Source organism: Pogoniulus pusillus, chromosome 11 (genome assembly GCF_015220805.1).
Source record: "Pogoniulus pusillus isolate bPogPus1 chromosome 11, bPogPus1.pri, whole genome shotgun sequence".
Taxonomy (NCBI): Eukaryota; Metazoa; Chordata; class Aves; order Piciformes; family Lybiidae; genus Pogoniulus; species Pogoniulus pusillus.
Genome location: NC_087274.1, coordinates 16,464,036 through 16,486,726, shown reverse-complemented (window position 1 = coordinate 16,486,726; position 22,691 = coordinate 16,464,036). Strand labels below are relative to the sequence as shown.

Sequence of the window (22,691 nt, the reverse complement as noted above, 5' to 3'; positions counted from 1 at the left end):
AACAACAAACCCAGCCAGGACAGGAATTATTTGCATCGGTCCCGAGCCTGTGCTTAAGCCTCCAAGTAGGCAGAGACTAAGGTCTTAAATCCTGTTTTGTCCCCGACTGGATGGATTCCAGGTCCCCCAGCGTCCTGGTGACTGCTGCACTGTTCCACCTGCTGCCTCTGTAGGCAAGGGAAGCTCCCACCCTTTCAGGCAGCCTTTCCCTGGGATAGTCTTTCAGAGGGTCACAGTCCAGTGCCCTGACCCTGCGTGGCAGCATGCCCAGCATTTCCTCCCCCAAGCCTCTGCAGGTTCTCAGGGCTAACATGATTCCCCCCTCCTCAGACAGGTGCTAAGCTCAGTAAGGGCCTGAGATCCAGCAGGGATGAAAAATAAACTGGGACTAGGGCTGACAAAACTCTTCTGCTGGAGCAGCAAAGTCATTTATCGAAGCTTAGGGGGTATTACATTTTTGAAGAAAGAAGCAGGAATGAAGGAGGGAGGAAGAATGGAGAAGGAGATGAGATGAGCTTGCAAACAGGTGGGTGGGATTAGGGCAGGGGAGTTGGAGGCAAAGGTCTTGGCTGGGGGTCAGTCCTGTGCCATGTGAGAGCTGCACGGAGCAGAGGACACAGAAGTGCTTTGTGCATGTGAGGAGTGGGTAAAGTGGCACTGATGGAGCCACGTTTCCCCACCAGGCATGCTGAGGCTGAGCTCTAGTGTCTGTCATGCAACACCAGTTCTCCATTCCTCTTCCTCCAGCATGCTGCAGTGGGGTCTTGCTCCTCTGCTCAGCTGCTGACATTCCACAGATCCCCAGAGAGGCAAAAGTGGCCTGCTAGGGAAAGTCAGAAGTGAGCAGCAGAAGCCCAGATAGAAGGAACCCTTAGAAATCATCTGGTTTGACCCCCTTGCAGCCAGCAGGGACATCTGCAGCTGGAACAGGTTGCTCAGAGCCACAAACAACTTGACCTGGAATGGTGCCAGGGATGGGGCATCTACCACCCTCTCTGGGCAGCCTGGGCCAGGGTCTCACTACTTTCAGCTTAACGAATTTCTTCCTTCTCTCTAGTCTGAATCTCCCTCTTTTAGTTCTAAGCCATTACCCCTTGTCCTGTCACAACAGACCCTGATAAAAAAGTCTGCCCCCAGCTTTCTTGGAGGCCCCTTTAAGTACTGAAAAGCTGCAGGAAGGTCTCAGCAAGAAGCTGCAGTAAGAAGTTGAGCACCATCACCCTCTGCAGCACGTAAACAGCTAAATGTCACTGACTGTCCAAGTGCCATCAGCACAGACGCTGTTGTCAATAAATCAGAAGGATCTAGGAACAGCTTGAACAACTTTTATTATTTTTTTTAAAGTGCTTAAAACGTAAAGAAGAAGCTCTTTAGAAACATCAGCTGCAACTAGTAAAACATGAAACACGCAGAACCCACTTCCCCTGGACACCGAGCACAGGGAAATCAACAACTCCAACCCCCCCCAACGCTTCTGGCTCCCACTTGGGGATGTTTCTCCCCGCCCCACATCTATGGTTTCCTCACAGACGAGTCATAAGGCTGAGCACACACAACCCTGAGGACCCACAGCCCCTCAGCTTGGTTCCAGTTTAAGGACAGACCTTGGCAGTTCTTCTGGCCAGAAGGGCCTGCCAAGGTACAAAGAAATCACTTGGCCAGAGTCGTTTAAATGCAAGAAACACAGTTGTGGGCTGACAACAAAAGAAGAGCAACAGCACCCCGTGGAAGACCTCGTGAAACAGCTCAAGAGCAGAAAGAGAAAGCCAGAGCAGGAGGCAAAAAATCCTCCTGGAGTCATTGGTACAGCTGTGTCCCAAAAGAACCCAGGAAAAGCTGCTGCTGGCCCACCCAAAGCCTCTCCTCTGCTCAGCTCAGCAAGTAGCCACAGACCCACAGCCTGAGTAGGCATGCTGCTTACCTCCTGCACCTGCAGCTGAACCCCAAAATGCACAACAGGAACAACTCCAGAACATTTTTGCTTTTGCTCATCCTCCTTCTCTTCAAGAAAACAGGCAGGGCCTCAGAACCATTTCACTCTGGGAATGGAAGAGGGTTTAACAGAGATGCTTCCAGGCTCTGCTTGCAGTGCTGCTGTGTGCTGTAGCCAGGCTCTCTCTTGTGTGGAGAATAAAAACTGTGTGCTGGAGAAAATCTCTGCCTTTGCAGGACAGCAGGGTGGAGAAACACAGAACAAAGACAGAAGCACCCTTAACATGCCTTGTCCCAAGCACAAGTCATCACCTGAGGACTTTTAAACGTTGGAGGACAGATCTGACACATCAGGGCAGCCTCAGCTGTTGTCACTGCTTGGCTTTTTCCATAGCCACTCAGCTCAGGTACCCACATCCCTGCCTCAGCCCCTGGAGATGCTCTGCTGCCACAAAGTCAAGGTAAGAACGTTAGAGCTTTGCTCGCTCCAGCCTCCTCCGCCAGCCAGAGGGCTCCTGCAGGGGAAGGCAGCGGGGGGGGCTGTGTCACTCCGAGGTGCCAGAGGCAGGTCATGGGAGAAAGCAAGTATTGCTGAGGGCTGGGCACTGCCCCGGCCTGGTGCAGCTCTGAGATCAACTTCGTGTGTTCCAGTGCAAAACAGTCAGGCTTTGGAGACAAAAACAAGGCCCAGCTGACTAAGGCAGAGGGGGCACTAGGGAGGTGGTGAAACGTGATGGAGGAGGAGGAGGCAGGCAGGAGGTGCAGCAAGATCCTTATTAACATTGGCACTTGTGTGTGGGGAGCACCTACAAGGCTGAGGAAGAAGTCCCAGGAAGCAGATTTCAGCAGAGTCAGCGTGGGCCCCTGGCTCTGGTGTGAGATTTCAGCTCCACACTTCTCCCCCTTACAGATGCCCACCTGATGGAAAGCCTCAGTGCTTACTCAGCATCCCTGCCCACCATGGGGGCTGCCTCCTCTCCCAGCGCTCCTTCCCGTGCCACACCACTCTCCTGAAGCTGGGCTGCTTTCTAGCTGTCCACAACTCCTCCCTGCCTACCTTCAGGTAATGGAAGAGCTTCTCTGACACAGGCATCCAGAAAGGGAATCCAGTTCCCAGGCCAGGAGGTCTTTTGATGATGCAGAGAAAGGTGTCTGCTATTTCCTAAAAGGGAGAAATATCTTCCCCTCAGCCCCTCATACCTTAGACCAGAAACAAAGTCCCCACACCTGAGACACAAAGGGGCAGGAGGAACATGAGGACACAGGCAGAGAAGTGCAAGACCCCAAATTACTGCATCCTAGGGGAAAAGGGAGGTAGGAGCAAAAGGCTCATGGATGGTATCTTCCAGGTAACAAAGCCTCCTCCTCACACAGTGCTAGATATGGCCAAACCTTGTTGATGACAGCAACACCAAATCTCCTTTTCTCCTGACAGCCCTAACCCTGCTTCTCCATCCTCAGACTCTGAGCATGATTCAATGCTGTCTCTACCCAGCTGTATTTTGTCCTGGAACATCTGTGGTCTCATCTTCCTCTAGAGCCACCTCTTCATCTCTCTACCTTCCACACCATGCGAGCTGCCCATGCAGCACTCCAGCCAACTGCAGGCAGGGGTCAGAAGGCTCTGCTGGCTGCGCTCAAAGACAAACCCACCTAGTCCAGATTAGCAGAACAGAAGAGAAAGCTGCCCCAGACAGGCTGCACTGAATTGAGAACTGGATTTCAGAGCCTTATTTGGGTAGGAAACTGCTACTGTCCCATTGCAAAAGGCACCATTTTCAGAGTCCTGCTGCACACTGAAGCAAGGAAGGAGAACATGAAGGTTTTAAAAGAACCACTAACTCTGGAAGCTCCACAGGACAAAACCCTCTTACTCTGCTGGGTTCAGACATTTTTATCAAGGCAACACAAGTCTCTCACCAACAGAGGCACCTTTAGGCCCAAATCCTGGCAGATGAACAGAGGGTGCAGCATCCTTTCTCTACCCTTCCACCTCCAAACCTAATGCTGTGCTGTATTCACAGTGGCCAGAAGCATTGCTTACCAGCCTTAGGCTGGCATCACCTGTGGTAGCTAAATCACATCAGAAGCTTTTAGAGGGTCACTGGGCAGTCAGCAGAACTCAGCTCCTGAGAGCTGGCCTACAGCACCTACAGACATGCCCATGACACCAGATACCGGGGCCTGGCACGCCGATGTGCAGCGATGAGAATGGTGTTTGGTGCCAGTATGGGTTTGAAGGGAGCCACACTGATCACTGCACGGCTGTGTTGTCAGTGTCTGATGGACACCTGACCTAGCAGATTGGCATGTGGAGGTGGCCAGGAGGTCAGACATCCTTCTGTGCACACAAGCTGCAGTCCCAATGGCATCTTCGTGTTGCATGGAGGGAGATGAAGCAAAGTCACTGGTGAGGGGAAGCAATTCCTGAAGACAGGAGGTAGGGAGTGTAATACTGAGCAGAAAATGCAGCTGTGGGTTGGAGACAGAGGAGACGCACTGGTGCCAGCCAGGCCAGTGATGGGCTGGGTGGTGCGAGAGAAAATCTCCTGCAGTACTGATGGTGCACAGACTAGGGCTGGCCCTGTCCATCTCCTGAGCTCAGTTCTCAGCTGGGTAAGCGAGGCAGCATCACAACTCTGCATGCATGCAGTGAAGGAATCAACAGAATCATCTGCTCAGGATCAGGCAGTGACCATGGCAGGAGTCCTCTACAGCCTAAGTCCAGTGCCTTTGCTTTGTGTAGCATCTCCCATATGGTTGGATATTGGCACAGCTTAAAACTGGCTCCTCAGGTGAAGACCCTTTATTTGGGGGTACAATGTATGGGGCAGGAAGGGAAAGAGGCACCCAGTAGTATCCCATTTCCCCAGCTGCCCTGTCCAGTAACATGCTGGCAGAGCCTTAACTGAGTCCAAGCATCACTGATGTCATCAACCATCCATCAGCCAAGGTACTCCTCTTCAGAGGTAAGAGATGTGGAAGACTGAGCAGAAGAGCAGCAGCAGCAGGATGCAGACACTGGTGAGGTGGTTGCTTTCCAGCTCTCAAGTGTCCCTGGACCACTTAAAGCATTGGCAGGATGAGTGCCTGAACAGAGGCCACTTGGTCACAATAACAGGAACTTAAGGAGGCACCTGCCCTCCGTGGAGAGCTACAGGGCTCTGCTCCTCCCCATAGGGTGGGTTAGAGCCCATCACCCTATGGCTCCCTGGAGCCAGAGCTGGGATAAGTGTGGGCTGGGAGGGAGCAGATAACCTTTCCTGCTAAACTCTGCTAACAGAAGCCACTGGAGCCCTCTTGTAAGAGCAGGGGGAGTGCAGGGATGTTTGCAGCGAGTGTACTGGAGCAGTGCTCTAGGCAGAGCAGTGGTGGCAGTCACCGCACAGAGGTTACTTGGTCTTGCTTTCCTCCAGGGGGATCTGGAGGAGTGTAGGAGATTGTTCCATGATGCGCACCAGCAGCTGGTCAATGTAGTTCTCCAGTTCATGGATGTGCTCCTCCTTCTTGCTCAGCTCCTTCTCCTTCTGCAGCAGGAGCTGGATGAGCTCGTCATGGGTCAAGTGATAATACTTGGCAGACTGGTCCACTACGGAAGAATCCTGTGGTAGAAAGCAAGAGGAACATTCAGTGAGCTGAGGAAAGGGCTTCAGCCTCTGCAAGACTGTAACAGCCAGAGCCAGCAGTGCTTTGTGTCTGCCTTCCTGAGTGTTCCCATGTGCCACAGCAGACAGAACAACTGCCCAGACAGCCAGGCCAGTGCAGCCTTCTCCATACAGCTGGAGGTGAGCACATAGCACTTCTGCCAGCTGAGTGAACATTAAGCAGGACATCCTCACAAACTGTGTCGAACTTCTCTCTCCCAATGGTCAGGTGCTAAGGGTGTGGGCACAACAAGGCCTGTCATCAGCTACTTCCCCCTTCTGGGGCTTCCTCTTTCCCCAGTCCTCCAGCATCAGGCCTGGATGACAGCAGGAGAAGAGAATTAAGAGCTGAAAAACCCTTCAGGAGCTCCTGGAGGACAAGAGCCTTAGGGGAGCCAGGTCTGGGTAGAGCTGGGGCTGCCAGTCAGGCTGGAACAACACAGGGGAGCCAAACCCAGACAGATCTCATCCCAGGAAAAGGTGAGATGCCCATAGCCTACGCTGTGAACTACCTGTGGCACCACAAAGGGCTTTCTAGGCAGCAGGGTTGTCCTTGTTCTTGTCCTTCCACTCAGGTGAATCCTAGCAGGCAGCAGTTTACATCTTGAGTTAGCAGTAGGCAAAGGAAAAAGGCAACTCTGTGAGTCTGTGCCCTCAGACACACCACACAGGTGTTCTGCTTGCCTCAACATGCTTGAAACAGGCTCCAGAAGCACTTTCCCTCTGCCTCTGTCAGCAGAAAAACCCTGCAGGCCTTCAGCCAGGCAGCCATTGCCTGCTCCCTTCGCACGACCTGTGGACAACCAGGATCGTTCCAAAGCAAGTCACAGGAGAAGAACAATGGGGTGAGAAGGTGCAGAGACCAGGCCTTGGAGGGAGGCTGGGCAGCCATGAGGGGTGCCATAAGGCTCTGCTCCACTGTGCCTCCTCCAGCACCACTTCTCTGCACCTCTGTCAACAACTACTGACCATCTGGAGCAGGCAATGCAGTTCTCACCTCAGAGGTAGGTTCCTACCTGTGTCTTTGAGTCTGCTTTCTCCAGGTGAGAGGATGGGGCCACAGGCTGGACACTGCTCGTGGTGACTGTCTTCAGCTTCTCTAGGCCATTGCTCAGAGCAGTCGACAGGCTGGACCTGTGCTGCTGCTTCTTTTCACTGGAGACCTCTTGCACCACAGCACTGATGGGTTTCACTGGGTGAGGACTAAGGAGAGGAAGGAGGTTGGACATTTAACACTCACTCAAGCTGCAGGGCGACACTTCTGCCTCTCCCTATAGTCTTTATGGAGATGGGACCTAACTACCAAATGCAGTCAGCTCCACACAGCTAAATTAAAGAGCATGGCCAGTAGGTCAAGGAAGGTTCTGCCCTCTCTACTCTGCCTTAGCCAGGCCACAGTTTGAATCCTGGATCCAGCTCTGGCCTCCCCAGTTCAAGAGATACAGGAAAATACTGAAGGGAGTCCAGTGGATGCTGTGAAGATGCTGAGAGGCCTGAAGCATCTCTATGAGGAGCAAAGGCTGAGAGCCTTGTGGCTGAGAGCCTGGAGAAGAGCAGCCCCAGAGCAGATCTGATCAGTGCTCAGCAGGAGCTTAAGGATGCAGGGCAAGAGGATGGAGTCAGATTCTTATCAGTCGTGCCCAGTGACAGGACAAGGGGCAAGGGGCACAAAGTGGAACCCAAGAGGTTCCTTCTGAATAGAAGGAAAAAAATCTTTGGTGTGAGGGTGCTGGAGCCCTGGAGCAGGCTGCCCAGAGAGGTTATGGAGTCTCCTTCTCTACAGAGATTCCAAACCTTCCTAACCATTGTGATCCTGGGCAAGCTGCTGTGGATGACCCCACTTTAGCAGGGGTTTGGATTAGATGATCTCCAAGAGGTTCCTTCTGAGCCTACCGTGCTGGGATTCTATGAAATCCTCTGTGTCTGTCACTCAAGTCTTGCTTGCTCTGAGGATGCAGAAGAACCAGCATCCTGCAGAGCAGGCAGCCCACAATGCACTCCACCACCATTTCCACCCAGAGATAAAAGGCCCCAGGACAGGTGTCTGGCTGAAACACAGCACAGATCTCTGTGCCCACATTGATGCTGTTCACACAGAGAGAGCTGTGGGTCCAAAGTCCTGGCTGCCATGTGTTGGTACAGCTGGGAAAATGTAACCCAGCTCCAATGTGAGCACAGGCTGCTTCATCACTGTCCAGAGGGGCATCTTCCTGTCCAGATTAGTGTCTGGAGTCACCACTGATGCTTCAGGGATGCTCCTGCACCGCCTTGGCCCAAGAGCTGGGCTCCACCTGCCTGCAGAACACCACAGAATATGCTCTGCCTCCACTAGCCAGAAGGGAGGCCGTGAAGATGGTGTCTGAAAGCACCTCCTCTGGCAGCTCAGAAGAAATTATTCCAGTTCCTTTCAGCCAAAAAATTGGTTCTGGGCTTAAACAAAGTCCATTTGCTTTTCAGTGTGATGGAAAGAGAAGTGACCTGGTGCCACCTCCCGGCAAGGAGCCAGCTGACCTGTGTGCTGGCTTGGGGATGGGAAGATCTCAAGATGGGCCTGGGAGCTCTGTGAAGCCTCTGCAGGCAGCAGATGCAGCAAACATACTGCAAAGGGGAATAATCCCAACTGCTGCAGGTCCAAACAGTGCTGGGAGAGAGTGGGCATGACTTGCCCACAGCAGCTCTCCAGCAGGGCTGGTTTCTGTCAATGGGGAATCTCAGGGTGCTGGTAGGATGGGTTGTAGGAGAAGTAACACCCACAGGCATTGTGTGAGCCATTAGCCAGCTGGGATAGATCTCTCTCATGCCCAGCTTAAGCTGTAGCTGAGTGACCATTCCAAAGCAGAGCAGGTGGCTCTCAGCCTTGCCCCAGGTCAGAGAGGATGGCTGAGGCAGCATCATATAAAATATCAGGTCGATGGGCCAGGTCCTCAGGACTGGTGCCCTGGTGCCTTGTCAGTGGAGGTGGGATCAGCACATCCCAAGCAGCTGTGCTGACAGGACATGCCTGCAAGTCCTCTGCAACCACGAAGATGCCTCCATTTGTTAGGAGATGACAGGAATGGTGGCTACTGACATGGTCCAACAAGCCAAACCATCAACAACCCTTGTCCACACATGTGGACAGAGCCCAGTGTTCCAGGGCTGCTGAAAACGATGGAGAGGGATCCCACAGATCTGAGTGGGAGCTCACTGACAGCACCAGAGGCTGGAGAAGCTGCTGTTCTGCACATCAGTCTCAAGCACTTTCCACCATGGACAAAGCCTTCCCCAGCAGAGCTGCAAACACTGACAGCACACCACAAGTGGGCCAGCAGCTGTCAGTCATGATGTAAGATGGGGTGAAGGTGAACTGGACCAGAGGCCATGAGGGAGTGCTTGTTCCAGGTCCTTTAAGAACAAGAAGTAATGATTTAGCTTGCCTAAACTGCTGCTAGCCTTCCTAACCCAAATGCATGGGGTTCAGTGCAGGCTCTGGAGCAGACAGCTCATCTGCCACTGCTGCACTGCTGCCACTCCTCAGAACACAGTGCCTGGGCAGAAGAGTGGCTGCGGAGCCACCAGAACTGCTTGGCACAGCCAGAGCTGGAGGTAAGTAGCCTCAGATGCCACCATCACTGCGCGCATGCCCAGGGCCAGCAGAAACACTCAGCCCAGAGCATGACTGCAGAAGCAGGAGACTGACACCCCCCAGCAGGCCTGCAGGGCACTGCCAGGGTGTCACAAACACTCAAATGATTTTAAACCTCTGATGGGGCCTCTCTGGGCCAGACTTACCACAGTCACTCTACAGAATGAAAGCCAGAAAGTGCCTTAGGACATCAGTGGGATAGCTTGGATGCATTTTGAAAGCAGGGGGACATTTCCCACTGCAAGTCTGGTCACAGGCAGCTTTCAGCTCCCCAGGGCTTCTGATGAGCAAAGCAGGACTGCTTCTCCCTCAGCCTGTATCTCTGAGAAGATATGAAAGCAGGAGACATTCATCCACCCTTGTCCTGCCCAGGAACAGCTGGCACCAGGTACTTCCAGGGCATCAGAGATTGCTTCACATCCCACAGCCACATCTGAGGTCCTGGTGGATCTGCTGAGAAGCTGTTTCCATCTGCCAGCTGATGAATGCGAACTGGGGAGCCTGCCCAACCCAGTACTGCATCTTCAAGTGGCCACAACTCCTCTGTGATGAAGTTGAACACGTTCCAGATGAAACATCTCTAGCTGACAGCAGCACAGCCTTGGTCCTTCTCTCTCTGCAAGCCTGGCTGGCTGACAGGACAGTTCTCACTCATCCTTCTGAGGTCACTGCTGAGCATCATAACAAATGAGGGACAAACCCCCTACAGCAAACTTGAAATTAAGTCGTTACCAACCCACTGAAAAGCTTCTCACAGAGAAGACAAAAAATCCAAGGAAACCAATTTCTGGCAGGCAAGCTGCTGTAACTGCAGCAGAACACAGCAACTGAGGGCCAGACCTCTGTGGGGCAAGGGTCTACAGGAGGAGAAAGAATGACTGAACTCAGCTCAGCAGCTCTTCTCCTGGGCCTGTGCCTGAGGATGTGGCAAGCCATTCTTTGAGCTCCAAGGACTCCACAAGGAATATGCTCAGGGCACACAGACTGGCATGGGATTTAACCTGAAACTGCCTTTTCTAAGGAGCACAATTCTGCTGCACTCCTAACACTGGGAAGGCACAAAGCTGCCTGTGCCAGTACCACCTTGGCACCTGTGACATCCCCAATGCTGTCACCCACGCGTGCCACAACACACTGTAAAAGGCAGTGAGTTCCCCACTGCTGGGCAAGGAGCTGCACAACTGCTGGGCTGATCCAAGGCAGTCAAGTTCCCACAGCACTGCCATGGCCTCTCTTTAGGTCCCACTTAGACCAGGGGGTTGGGGCTGTGACTAGAGACACCTTCCCAGCAATAAAGGCACCATCCCATCCTTGCCCAAAGAGCAGAAGGAAGATCTCCACACACTTGATGCTCTGAGCACCCAATCTCAGCCCAGCAGTAAGTTCTATGGTGAGAGCTCTCCTGTACTGTAGGAGGGAAGGACCTGCTAGCACCAGCCCAGCACCTGCTCTTGTGCTCCCCAGCTGCATCTTCAAATACGGCACACAAGAAGCTGTTCCAGGAGGATGCAACCTCCCAGCTCACCATGACCAAGTGATGCCCCAGGCAGACTAGGCAGGAGGTGCTGGTGTCACTCAAATATGCAGCTCTGCCACTCCACTTGCCACCTTGAGCAAGATGACCATCAGAGAGCCACTCTGGCCATGTGGGAAGACATGGGTCTCCACACTCAGATGCCATCCCTCCCAAGGAGGGCACACAAGACCAGCACATGAGACTCTCCATAATCCATACCAGGTACCAACTCCTCCCTTATCTGGTGGAAGAGACACTTTTGTCCTGGCTAAGCCTCAATGTCTGTAAGTTTGAAGTCATTCCTTGATCCTCTGAGCAGGGGCAGACAGAATCCATGACAATCCTCCCCTGCCCCGGCAGACCAGTGGAAGATGCACCAGATGAAGTGAAGGACACATGAAGTCTTGACTCCATGGCCTAAACTCAGCATCCTTCTCTGCTTCATGGCATTCCTACAGGCTCAAGGTCCTGGAAGGAGGAACAGCTGCTTCTTTGTCCTGAGGCACCACCACAGTACCCCTCTTTCCATTTCCATTATCCTCAAGGCTAAGTCCCTACTGCTTCATAACCAATGGGCAACTGGACAGGAGGGAGTAGACAGTGGCATTTTGCCACCTACCTGGTGAAAGTACTGCATTTTTTTTCAGCTACAGAAAGAAGGTTTTTAGTACCTGATGGCTGTTTGTAAGGGAAAGAACTCAAAGCTCAATTAATGGAAGGGGAAGGGGCAGTAGCTGTGCACATGCCATGAAGGAACTCACGAGAGCATTAATGGCTGGAAGCTCTCCTGGCAGACATGGAGAAGACACCAGCTTGGCAAGCACAGGGAGGATGATGGAGCCAAAATTAGCACCGAGACATGGATGCAGCTCTGCTTTTTCAGCTGGGGAAAGTCTTGGATGCTTTAAACCCTTTGCCGTGCTTTAGGGCAAACACAAGGACACCAGTGACCATTCCCCATCATGATCCAAGAGAGCCAAGACTCCAAGCTGTTCGAGCTGCACTCTTTAGGATCATGGTAACGTGAGGGAGCAAGGTGTGGTCCTCAGAGTCAGCACAACTGTGAGCTGCTGACATTGAGCCGGGGTTCCCCGCAAGAGCAGAAGGGAGACAGAGTTCACCTCTACCAACTCACACACCCTTTGCCTTCCCCGCAGTGCTCACCTGGTCGTCTGCTGCACAAAAGCCTTCTCAGCTGGCTGTGTCTCCCTGGGCAAAACCACGAGCGCTGAAGCCTGTGTGTCACCGGGCTGCGGCAAAGGGCAGGGCTGGGCGGCTGCGCGGCTGCTGGCGGCAGGGACCCCGCTGCTCGCGGGGCACGCAACAGGGGAAGGGAAATCAAACTGTCTAGGGTTAGTTGCAGCCACAAGGAAAGGGGTGGAGAAGGCCAAGGGCTGGCTGTCATGCAGGAAAGGAAGCTTCCTGGGGAGGTTAGTGGGCTGGAAGCCTTGCCCGAGAGCTTCCTCGTGCAGGCTGGTGAAGCTGAAGCCTCCCTCATCAAGCCTTTTGGGCAGCACGGCTTGAACAGGGAGGGGTTCTGGTGGCTTCTCCACAAAGGGATTGCTTGGGGAATTTGGGCTGAGTGCAGGAGCAAAGGGATTTCTTGGGGCTGAAGTATCCTGCTGGGTCCTCTCCTTCACCCTATCTGGCTTCCAGAAATCAGCCTTCTTGAAGTCTATCCTGCTGTCTGCTGAGCACTGTTGCTCTTCAGGCTCGCTGGCAGCAGGGCTGTCCTGCTCTGCCTCTTGGGAAGGGCCAGCCACTGACATAGGGGCACAAGGCCCAAGCTGTCCTCCCACTTGCCCATCAGGGTCAGCCACTGGCCCTCGCTGCCCCTCACCATCACCCCATGCTGGCTCCGGCTGGGATGGATTCTCCCCATGTTCTAACCTTGGAGGTTGTGCCACCAGGCTGAGATCTTCAGGGTGATGAGCTGCCTCCTGCTCTTCCAGAGCTGTCCAGAAGGTTTCTGTCTGGCCCAGGTCTAGCTTGGAAGCTTGGTTTAGTCCTGACAAGTTCAGCTCCTCAGGGAATAGCTCCTGTTTGGATGCCACCTCCTGCTCGGCACCATCTGCGGCCACCATCAGAGGAGACAAACCTGGCTGATTCCAGTTCTCCTTAGCACCCGACTGGCCTAACCCATCTAAGAAGAACATTGATGGACAAGTCTCAAACAGCTCAGCTGCATCTGTCTCATTCCCCCCAGACTGGTCTTCCCCTGAAGATGCATCCCCTTTAGCCAGCTCATTAGCTCTCTCCTCCTGTGTTGAGCCCACAGAAGCAGACTCAGTATTTTTGGAGATCAGGAACTCACTCCCGGCTTCAGCCACATCCACTCCTGGGACAGGTGGACTGGAAGACGCTGGGACAGAGGGCTGGCTGCTCAGGTGGCTCCTTGTCAGCTCCACATCTGCTTTCACGCCCTCCATGTCTTGCCCTCGCTCCTCACTGTCTCGCTGTCTCAGCTGCTGGTCGCTACCACTCTCCTCCTCGCTGCACCCTCCACCAGCCACGGCTGCAAACCACCTTGGAGGTTTCGGGGGTGGCACAGCCGAGCCAGCTGCCGTCTCCTCCTGCTCTTGGGTGCCTGCCCATGGCGAGAGGACCATGTGCCTCTCACCAATGGCGGAGCTGAGCTTGGCGCGGCTCTCGCTGGCCTCCAGCCGCATGCTAGCCTGGAGCCTGTAGACTGAAGTTCGGATGTCAAACGCCTCCCCCTCGCTAGCAGCGCCCTGGGGCTCCATCCCTGGCTCGGGAGCCGTGGGGAACCGTTGTGATGCCACGTCTGCAAGCACCCGTGGGGGCACAGCCGCCACGTTAGTGCCTGGCAGAGTCTGGGAGGCCACCTCAGGGGTGAAGGAGCTCCTGGGCAACATGCAGGCAGCAGCATGAGAGCCGCTCTTGGTGTCAAAGGTGCCTTCGCTGAGGAGGGCTGCCCGCGGGCTGAACGCACTCTCCTGGCCCGTGTGCTCCTGCTCAGTCACGCTTCGGGCACTCTCTGGCAGGTCAGGAGTGGTTTCAGTGGCTATGGTCATCCATCCATTTGTCCCTCCGCTGGAAGGTTCCTCCTCATCACCATCCCCTCCCTCCCTAACACTGTTCTCGGCAGTCAGTAGTGCAGAAGCCTCCTTCTCCCCCATGCTGCCCGCTGCAAACGCGGCTGTCCAAACCGTGGGCGTGCTGCTCTTCCGCCTCCTCCCCATCGACCCTGCAGACACAGGGCTCAGCACGTCCTCTATCACTGTTGCTTCCTGAGTTGTGCTCACCAAGTTGGCTCCTACATCTAAACCAGAGAAATTTGTCCAAGGCCGTAGAGCTGTGGGCATTTCACTGCTGATTTGTGCCTCGGCCTTTTCAAACCCCTTAGTCCCCCTCTCGTGAGCTGGCTCAGCTGACCTGTCCACTGGGCTGGCTGCATCGGGATCGTCGATGAAAGCCATGCCCTCCGCCACCACCGAAGCAAAGAAGTTCTCCTTCTTCAGGTCTGGTTTGAGCCTGCTGGTTGCAAAGGCATCGAAGGTGTCATCCCACTCCGACAACGGAGGAGGGACAGCAGGTTTCTCATCTGGAGGAGAAAGGTCCCCTTGTGATGGGGGAGTAGTTTCTGGAACAGGGACACCAACGCTTTTGGCTGGAGACTCCCTCTCCTGGTCTTTAGGTCTTAGGGAAGCAGAGGGACTGCAATCCTCAGAGGAATAAAAGTTCCCAGCGACCTCTGTTGGAGCATGCGGCCCAGACGGGAAACTAGAGAAAAAGTGAGTAGGTGAAGGAGAATTTAGTACCTGGTCAGCGAGGAGGTCCTCAAAGAAGGGATTGCTCTGCAGGGAGCTGAGGAATGGGTTGGTGGGGGACAAGCATCCAGACTGACTGTCTCCAGTAGCAGGAGGGAGGTTAGAGCTTGGCATGCTAGCGAGATGGGCTACAGCAGCAGGAGGAAACAGGGCAGGGGAGCAGGGAGGAAAATGAGAAGGAGCATCTGAGCTGGTTTCTACCTGAGGAGACACTTCCAGGCTGTGGAGGGAAGACAAAATAGTCCTCCTGGTTAATGCTGTGACAGTGCTATAAGCATACACCACACACACCACAAACACTTCCCTTCAGAGCAGTGCAATGATCAGACAGGTACTTGTCTCTCTGGTTAGGCACAGCAATGGGATGGAGTCAAGGCATGGAAAGGGCATGCACGACACAAAGGAAAGGGCAGCCCTTCTACAGGAGTCCTCCACACTTGCCCTTGCTCCCTCAGAAAGCCTTCAGAGTGAGCAGCCCCAGAGGTTTTTCCCACCTCTTGTGGCCCAAGGACTTGACCCTCTTTTTCTTTTGTCCCAGTGCTGGTGTGCACCAAGTACAGGCTGCACACAAGAAGCCAGGCTAGGCTCTGGGATCAGGATTACTTGAGCCAGTACACAGAAGTGAGCCTTTCCTGGTTCCCCCCAGTGCCTTGGGACCTGCTTGGAAACATATCAGGACAGCAGTGGACACAGAGTTCCCTCTTGCACAGGAAGAAGGCTAGCATGGCTGCAGGTGGCCAAAGAATGAGGGCCAAGCAGGAGGGGACATGCGGCCAGGATATGGCCCTGGCTCTGCTCCCACTTCTGCCCAGCCTCCCCACATGCCCTTTGTCACATCACTTCTGGCCTGAAACTCCAAGATGTCTGCACCACTACAAGGGAGCACAAGAAGGAAAGGGTTCAGCACAGCTTGAGGTCAGTCCCTCCCCTCCTGTGCCTCATCCCAAATCAGGCAGCCAGGTGTCTGCTGCCTTCCCAAGAGAGACTGAACTGACCTCTCTTTGGGGCTTCTTTCATCTTCCTTTGGGAACTCCTCCAGTAACAAGCCTCACCAAGCTGGGGCTGCTCAACTTGGAGGTTTTCACATCACAAAAGGTGCAGTGTGGACATCCTACACTCTGACTGACGTGTCCCTTCCTCCTGAGGCCTCATCTCCTTGCCTCACATCTGCCAGGAGCAATCCTGTCCTCAGGATGGAGGCACCTGGCACCAGCACGTGTAGTCATGCTGCCCTGTACCCAAACTGGCAGGAGTACTTCCTTCTGCACTGGCCACCACAGCTACGCTTCAAAGAGACCTGTCTTGGTTTAGGAGAAATCTAGGCACTGATCAGCATACCAAAGTTCAAGGGGGAATTAATAAAGTAATTGCTTTGCAAAGGGTACATCCAGCCCTGGGGACACACTGCCTCCCCCTCAGAGGGATCACAGGCAGCACCTGGAGATAACCAAAGTTGCTTGGACAACTCTTTTGATCCTTTCTTCTGGTTTCCCTAAAAACCTCAGACACTTTCAAAGCGCAAAAATGCCATCTTGAGGCAAAACTTCACCACGGCTGAAGGTGCAGGCAGTGCTGCCTCTAAAGCCAGCAGGGCTACATGCTGGCAGCATTCCTTGGACCTGCTTCTCCCCACTCCGGGCAGCTTCAAAGCCACCTTCATGTGTCATCTTCCAAGTAATTACTCTGAAGTAGATGCCCATTTATGCGATGCCAAAGTGCCCTTGCTGCATTTTTTTGGTAGGCAACACAAACAGCAAGAAGACTCAGCCCCAGCATCCACCAGACACCAACCCAGATGCCACTTTGCAGAGCTAATAATTCAGGGACAAAAAAAAAAAAACCAAAATCTTTGTTTCCACTCAAACCTTCTGCTCACTTGGTGCTTCGGGCAGACACAGCTCATGGGTGCCCTCTCCTGCTGTCATGAAGCAGCAGTGGTGGCCCTGGTGCAGATGCCCATCCCTGTCCTCGCACAGCCCAGCAGCACTCTGCTGTGTCTCCATGTCTTCTCCACACTTGAACCACCAGTGCAGAACAAGGTGGAAAATGGCTATGGACCTCCACTGAAGGTACCTGAGCAGCCCAGCTCTTCCCATGTACTTTCATTTCTTAGTGAGAAAAAAAAGCCTCCAGGAAAAGCAATGGGAGATCTTCAGGCATTGCAGAGCAAATGCTTTCTGCTTGGCAGCCAACATCCCTGGGCCTGGGGACTGATATGTGGCTGAGATGCTCCACATCTGAACCCTGGCTCCAGCCCTTCCCAAGGCATCCTCACTGCTCCATAGCCCATCCATGGAGCGGCAGCAGTGCAGCACAACATTTACAGGAAGAGCAGCTCATCTCTCCTTCACTTGCTATTCTGAAGGTCTTAAGGCTATAGCTTATACTGACAGAGACACAGAATCATGGGATCGTGCTGGTTGCGAGAGACCTTTCATGTCCAGTCCTTAACCCAGCACTGCAAGGTCACCACTGAGCCATGTCCCTCAGCACTACACCCACAGAGCTCCAAAATCCCTCCAGGGATGGGGACTTCACCACAGCCCTCCGTAGTCTGGTCCAGGGCTTGGCCACGCTACTGGGGAAGAAGTTTTCCCCCAATATCCAATCTAAACCTCCTCTGGCACAACTTGAGCCCATGTCCTCTTGTCCTATCACTTGCCCTTTGGAAGAAGAGACCAACCCCCAGGTGGCTCCAATCTCCTTTCAGGGAGTTGTAGAGAGCCAGGAGGTCTCATCTCAGCCTCCTTTTCTCCAAGCTCAATAACCCCAGTTCCCTTACCCACTCCTCAAGACCCTTCACCTTGCACTGAGGTCAGCCTGACAGGCCTGTAGCTCCATGGATCCTCCTTCTGGCCCCATTTGCTAACCTTCAGTCACCTGAGACCTCGCCAGCTAGCCAGGACTGCTGACAAATGATGGAGCGGCCACCACCTCCCTCAATATTCTTGGGTGGTCCCATCCAGCTCCATTGACTTGTGTGCATCTAAGTGGTGTAGTACATCACTGACCATCTCCTCTTGGATTATGAGGGCTTCCTTCTGCTCCCCATCCCTGTATTCCAGCTCAGGTGGCTGGGCACTCTAAGAACAACTGGTCTATCTACTAGAAACTGAGGCAAAGGCAGCTTTCAGTACCTCAGCCTCTTCCTCATCATTGGTCACTGTGCTGCCCTCTGCATCCAACACAGGAGATTTTCCCAAGTCCTTCTTTTGCTGTTAGTGTATTTATAGAAACCTATTTTTAGTTGAAACCCATCCTTTTTTGCAAGATTCAGGTTCTCCTCCTCCAAACTCCCTTATTGAAGTTTCCTTTCCATTACCCACTTCACTCCTGCTGGGACCCACAAGCGTTTGCTCAGGGGCTGCAGCAGCTGCTCTCAGCCACACACTCCTGGCATCAGAGTCCCTATCTTTCCCATTTTCCATCACACCATCACCATTCAACCCCACAAATAACCAACCCCACCCTGACGAAGGCTGCTGGAAGTCCTCAGGAAACCAAGAGGCTGAGGACAGAGTATTCCTCTAGAGGGAAACCTCCGCTTGCAGCAGCCTGGCTGAAGATCTGCTGCATTGAAACGCTGACTCACCCAACTCCTCCTCCCTCCATACCCCAGCACACAGCTCTGCCAGCCAAAATAAATAGCGGGTACCTTCCTGCCCTCATTTATTTGTTTGGCAGCTCTTCACAGACGTGCTTTAGCCTCTCCTCAGCAGAGAGGGGGGAAAAAAAAAAGAGAGGAAAATATTGCTGAGCAACCCCCTGATGGAAAGGCTCTTCAATAAAAACAGCTTGTTCAGTGCAGGGAGATTTTTTTTTTCCTCGTGGATCACAGCCTGAATTTCAGGCTGAAGGCAGCTGCCCCCGCTCTGCAGTCACAGAGCACCAGCCCCAGCCAGCACAGCCCATCTGCAGCAGGGTGGGGAGCTCTGCACTGTGGAGATAAACAGCTCAGGAGCTGAAATAGGAGGCGTTTGGGGAGGGTAGGGCTCAAATCCGGCCAGGAGGTGCCAAGGTTAAGAGCTCAAATAGAAAATCCCTCCCTGGAGAGCTAGATCCGGGGAGTGCTGTGACCCCACCACTTTCAAGCTGCTTCTTGCACCGTTTACCTGCAGACAAGCACAGAGCCAGGGAAGGGTGGAAAACCAGTAGGACTGGGGTGCTGGAGGCCTCAGCAGTGGCTTCAAAGCCTGGCAGGGATCAGGAATTTCCTCCCACTTGTGTGAGTGAGGCTGGCACAGCAGGATTTGTGCAGAGATGGATACAGCAGCTCAGGACATTTTTGTAGAGGGTGGGAACATGAGTGGGAAGCAGTCAGAAAATACTGTGCAAACACTGAAACAGCTATTTGGGGCTGGGCTATCTGTGCAACAGCTGCTTTGCTTTCCCCTTGGGCCTCACCTGCCATCATCCCAACTCAACACAGACAATTCCTGCTTTATAGGCAATTACCCTAAAACTGCAAGAGTAAATCAGAAGAGCAGAGAAAGGATCTGGACAGCAGGAGTCCATGGAAATTCAAAGTACCAACCCCAGTACCCAGTTTTAGGGGTGAGAGCGGGGCTGTGCTCTACCTGGACAGATTCATCTCACCAGAACTGATCTGGTGCCATCTCAGGACCCATTTCACCATCCTGCTTCACATCCATCCCTGGGAAATGCAGGCTCAGGAAGCAAAAGGAAGGCAGAGGCATTTTAAGAGCCATTTATCACCCTGCACCCCTCCTGCCAGAGGGAGAATGTCCAGCTCCATCCCTGATCATTTCTACCCTGCAACTGCAGCTCTGCAGCTCACATAGACACGAGATATGTGCCAGGGATGTGACGCTGATGGCTCCACGATGAACTCACCCACACACCCTGGCTCTCATGCCACGCTGCTCCTTTTCAGCAGACTCTGCAGCCTCCCAGCTTCTGCTCTGGAACCCCCTGTTGATGGTGTCTTGGAGGGGGATGTCACACACATCACTCTACAGTCCCACCAACAAGCTCACCTGGTCCACTCCTCACCACCAGTCTGGCCAAGAACAGTGCTCATTCGAACCCTTCTTAGAATCACAGAATCAACCAGGTTGGAAGAGACCTCAAAGATCACCCAGTCCAACCTATCCCCCAGCCCTATCCAGTCAACTAGATCATGGCACTAAGTGCCTCATCCAGTCTTTTCCTGAACACCTCCAGGGATGGTGCCCCCACCACCTCCCTGGGCAGCCCATTCCAATGCCAATCACTCTGTGAAGAACTTCCTCCTAACATCCAGCCTATACTTCCCCCAGAACAACTTGAGACTGTGTCCCCTTGTTCTATTGGTGGTTGCCTGGCAGAAGAGGCCACCCCCCGCCTGGCTACAATGTCCCTTCAGGTAGTTGTAGACAGCAATGAGGTCACCCCTGAACCTCCTCTTCTCTAGGCTTTTCCCATTTCCAGCATTTAGGAAATGTACTTTTAAGAGCATGTGATGAACAGAATTCAGGTCTGTGTCTGGCCTCACTGCTGGGTATAAAGGTATGGACTGTGGAAAGAGGAGTGACAACCAAGGCAGGGAGTGATGTTACACTTTCCTCCCATGAAAGCAGTGAGAGAGGGCAGAGGTTTGAGAGTGCAAATGGCACTAATTGAACTATTTTTACAAGAGGGAAGGCAGTTTCTCCTTTCTTCCTATTGCCAAGCAGGAGATACAGCCTCATTTTATCATCCCGATTCATGCTGCAGGAAACAGGACCTGTGGAGCTCTGATAACATTGTAGGAAACCCTGAAAAGAGTTAAACCAATTGTTTGAGCTCCAGACCTTGCCTCAAATAAACCTGCTGAGCTTCTTCCTTGCATACAGTCCTTGACCACACAACCTGAAAAACAAACCCCAAGCAGTCTTTTATCCAGGTCTCCAAAGGACAAACACTATCTTCCCACTGCTTCCATTCCAGCCAGTATCAAAGCCTGCTAAGCTGCCGTGAATTAGCAAAACTAAGGCTGAAAACAACCTTTGGGACCTGCTTCTCCACCAAGAATCAGTGAAGAAATGTGTGTAGGCAGGGGCTGAAGGCAGCAATGCCCATGCAACAAAGCCCAGATGCGTTCACAGCTCACAGGGCAGCGCCAGCTCACACGCACTCACTGATGGCTTAGCAAAAGCCACCCAGAACAGAGCAGCAAAGCATCTGGAGGCACTGAAATGAGAACCAGCCCACAGGCAGCAGCTTCCTCATTTTAGAACGGGTGTGGTTTTGCAAGAGCCAGTGGCTAACAAGCAGTTGTGCCAACCTGCTCTTAGCTGCAGGCTAATTTAAACCTGAACTGGGAAGCATCTTCCTAATTACAGCCCCTTTAAATCCTGACAGGTTGAGAGGTTTTAGTCCTTCCTTGCTTTCTCCTCATGTGAAACTTGACCTATCCAGAGTGAGAGAAAAAAAATGTGAGAAGCTGCTGCTTGCTCATCTGGCAGGAGCTGCAAAGCTGAAGTTTCCATAACGAGAGAGTGGAAAGGAAAAAGTCCTTCCTGCAGATATGTCAAAGCTTGATTCAGGGGCTGGTTTGCTCTACAAAGCAAAGGTTAATCCAGCTGCAGTTCTACAAGTTACAAGGTAACTGAACAGCTCTTTCAGATGCAGACATCCACGTAACAGCCACAGATAAACACTAACTCCAGTCACACACTGCAGAGACCATTTGGTGATCACAACAGAGATGGCAGCAGTGTGTGGTCAACCTGACACCATCAAGACCTAAAAACACCCTTCTGTAGCTTTGACTTGAAAGCAGTGGCATGGTCCACAAGGTCATTCAGTGTAAGGGAAGAGAAGAAAATCAGAAAGGTAAAAGTTCTGCATTATTAAAGTCATGATGTGGTAACTAATGGCCAGGAAAAAACGAATTACAGAATGGTTTATGTTGGAAGGGAACTGCAAAGCTCATCCAGCCCAACCCTCCTGCAGTCAGCAGGGACATATGTGAGTAGAGCAGGTTGTTCAGAGCTCCATCCAACCTGATGTGGAATGGTTCCAGGAACGAGGCATCTACCACCTCTCTGAGCAACCTGGGGCAGTGTTTCACTACCAGAAGAAACACGAAAGCCAGCCTAGAGTCAGTCCATGTCCCTGTGATGGTGACAAGAGCAATTCTGCATCAGGTAAGGCTCAGTCGCCACCTCTCATCGCCCAGCCTGGGCCTTATGCCAGGACAAATGCTTCTTGTAATGTTTCACAAAGATGCTCACCTACCCCAGTCCCCAAAGCCCCAGACTACCCTAGCTGCCCTTGACAGCCAAGCAGCTCCAGCACTCCACCATTCTCTATTAGAGGCTTCTCCTGATGTCTACCTTCAGTTTCCTTTCCTACAGTTTAAGCTTGTTCCTTGCCATTTTCAATTTGCACATTGCAATTAAAGCCCGTTCAGATGCTTAAAAATGCCCCAACATTGCCCCTGATGAGTTTGTTCCCTCCAGGCTGTGCTTCTTCAAAGCAATTCCTATTTTGGGAAGAGGAAATCCCAGCTGGAGGAGCTGCTGCCACGCGGTTCATCCAAGTTTCTCCTCACAAGACAGCCATCTGCAGACAGGGCCCTTGGTGTGTTACAGCAAACCCACACAAAGCAAAGCTTAACTTGGAATTAAACTGTGAGCACCAAGGCAGATTAAAAAACCACAGAGTGAAAACTTCCTGGGAAAGGAATAAGGTGGGAATGGGTCCAGCAGCAGCCAGAGGGCTGCTAGAAATCAGCAATGTTTAAGGCATCTTCATTCAGGGGCTGATCTGTCAGGCTGGATGGGACACCCCTGCCTTGAGGACAGGAGCATCCATCAGAGGAGTCACAGCTCACACAGCCTGCATCTGCCTCCCTCCTGGAACTGCAAAGCTGGAAGAAACCCACAGGCTTCTCCCCTGTTTATCAAGGAAAAGGCTCCAGAGGGAGATGATCTCTCCCAACCCATCACACAGATGCTGCAGGCTCGCGGCACCTGCCTGGCTCAGCTTATGGAGTCACTGCCTGAATGCAGGAGGATTTCTCAGGGGGTTATTTTCCCTACGGAATCTTTTCCATTCTAGGACTTGGATCAAACAGTAGGTCTATTATCACAACACTCAAAAACAATCTTCTCGTGGACTGAGGAAAGGAGGACTGCTGGGGCTGCTCCTGCTCTGAAGCCACACAGAGCAAATGTGCTGACCCACTCACTTCCAGC

General features: G+C 52.9%; 1 protein-coding gene across 4 annotated transcripts in view; it reads right to left on the bottom strand.

Annotated features, from left to right (window-relative positions):
• Positions 1–1,305: 1,305 nt before the first annotated feature.
• RAB11FIP5 (RAB11 family interacting protein 5) overlaps positions 1,306–22,691 on the bottom strand; it is a 39,253-nt gene continuing 17,867 nt past the window's right edge. The window contains exons 4-6 of one of the 4 annotated variants that reach the window (XM_064151203.1): positions 11,882–14,461; positions 6,593–6,779; positions 1,306–5,534 (exon numbers count right to left, since the gene is read on the bottom strand). In XM_064151203.1, the coding sequence (XP_064007273.1) occupies positions 5,325–5,534; positions 6,593–6,779; positions 11,882–14,461 (2,977 nt within the window). In that variant the 3' untranslated portion in view covers positions 1,306–5,324. Of the gene's footprint in view, positions 5,535–6,592; positions 6,780–9,347; positions 14,462–22,691 lie in introns of those variants that run through there. The other 3 variants (XM_064151205.1, XR_010304000.1, XR_010304001.1) reach the window with 3 other exon arrangements.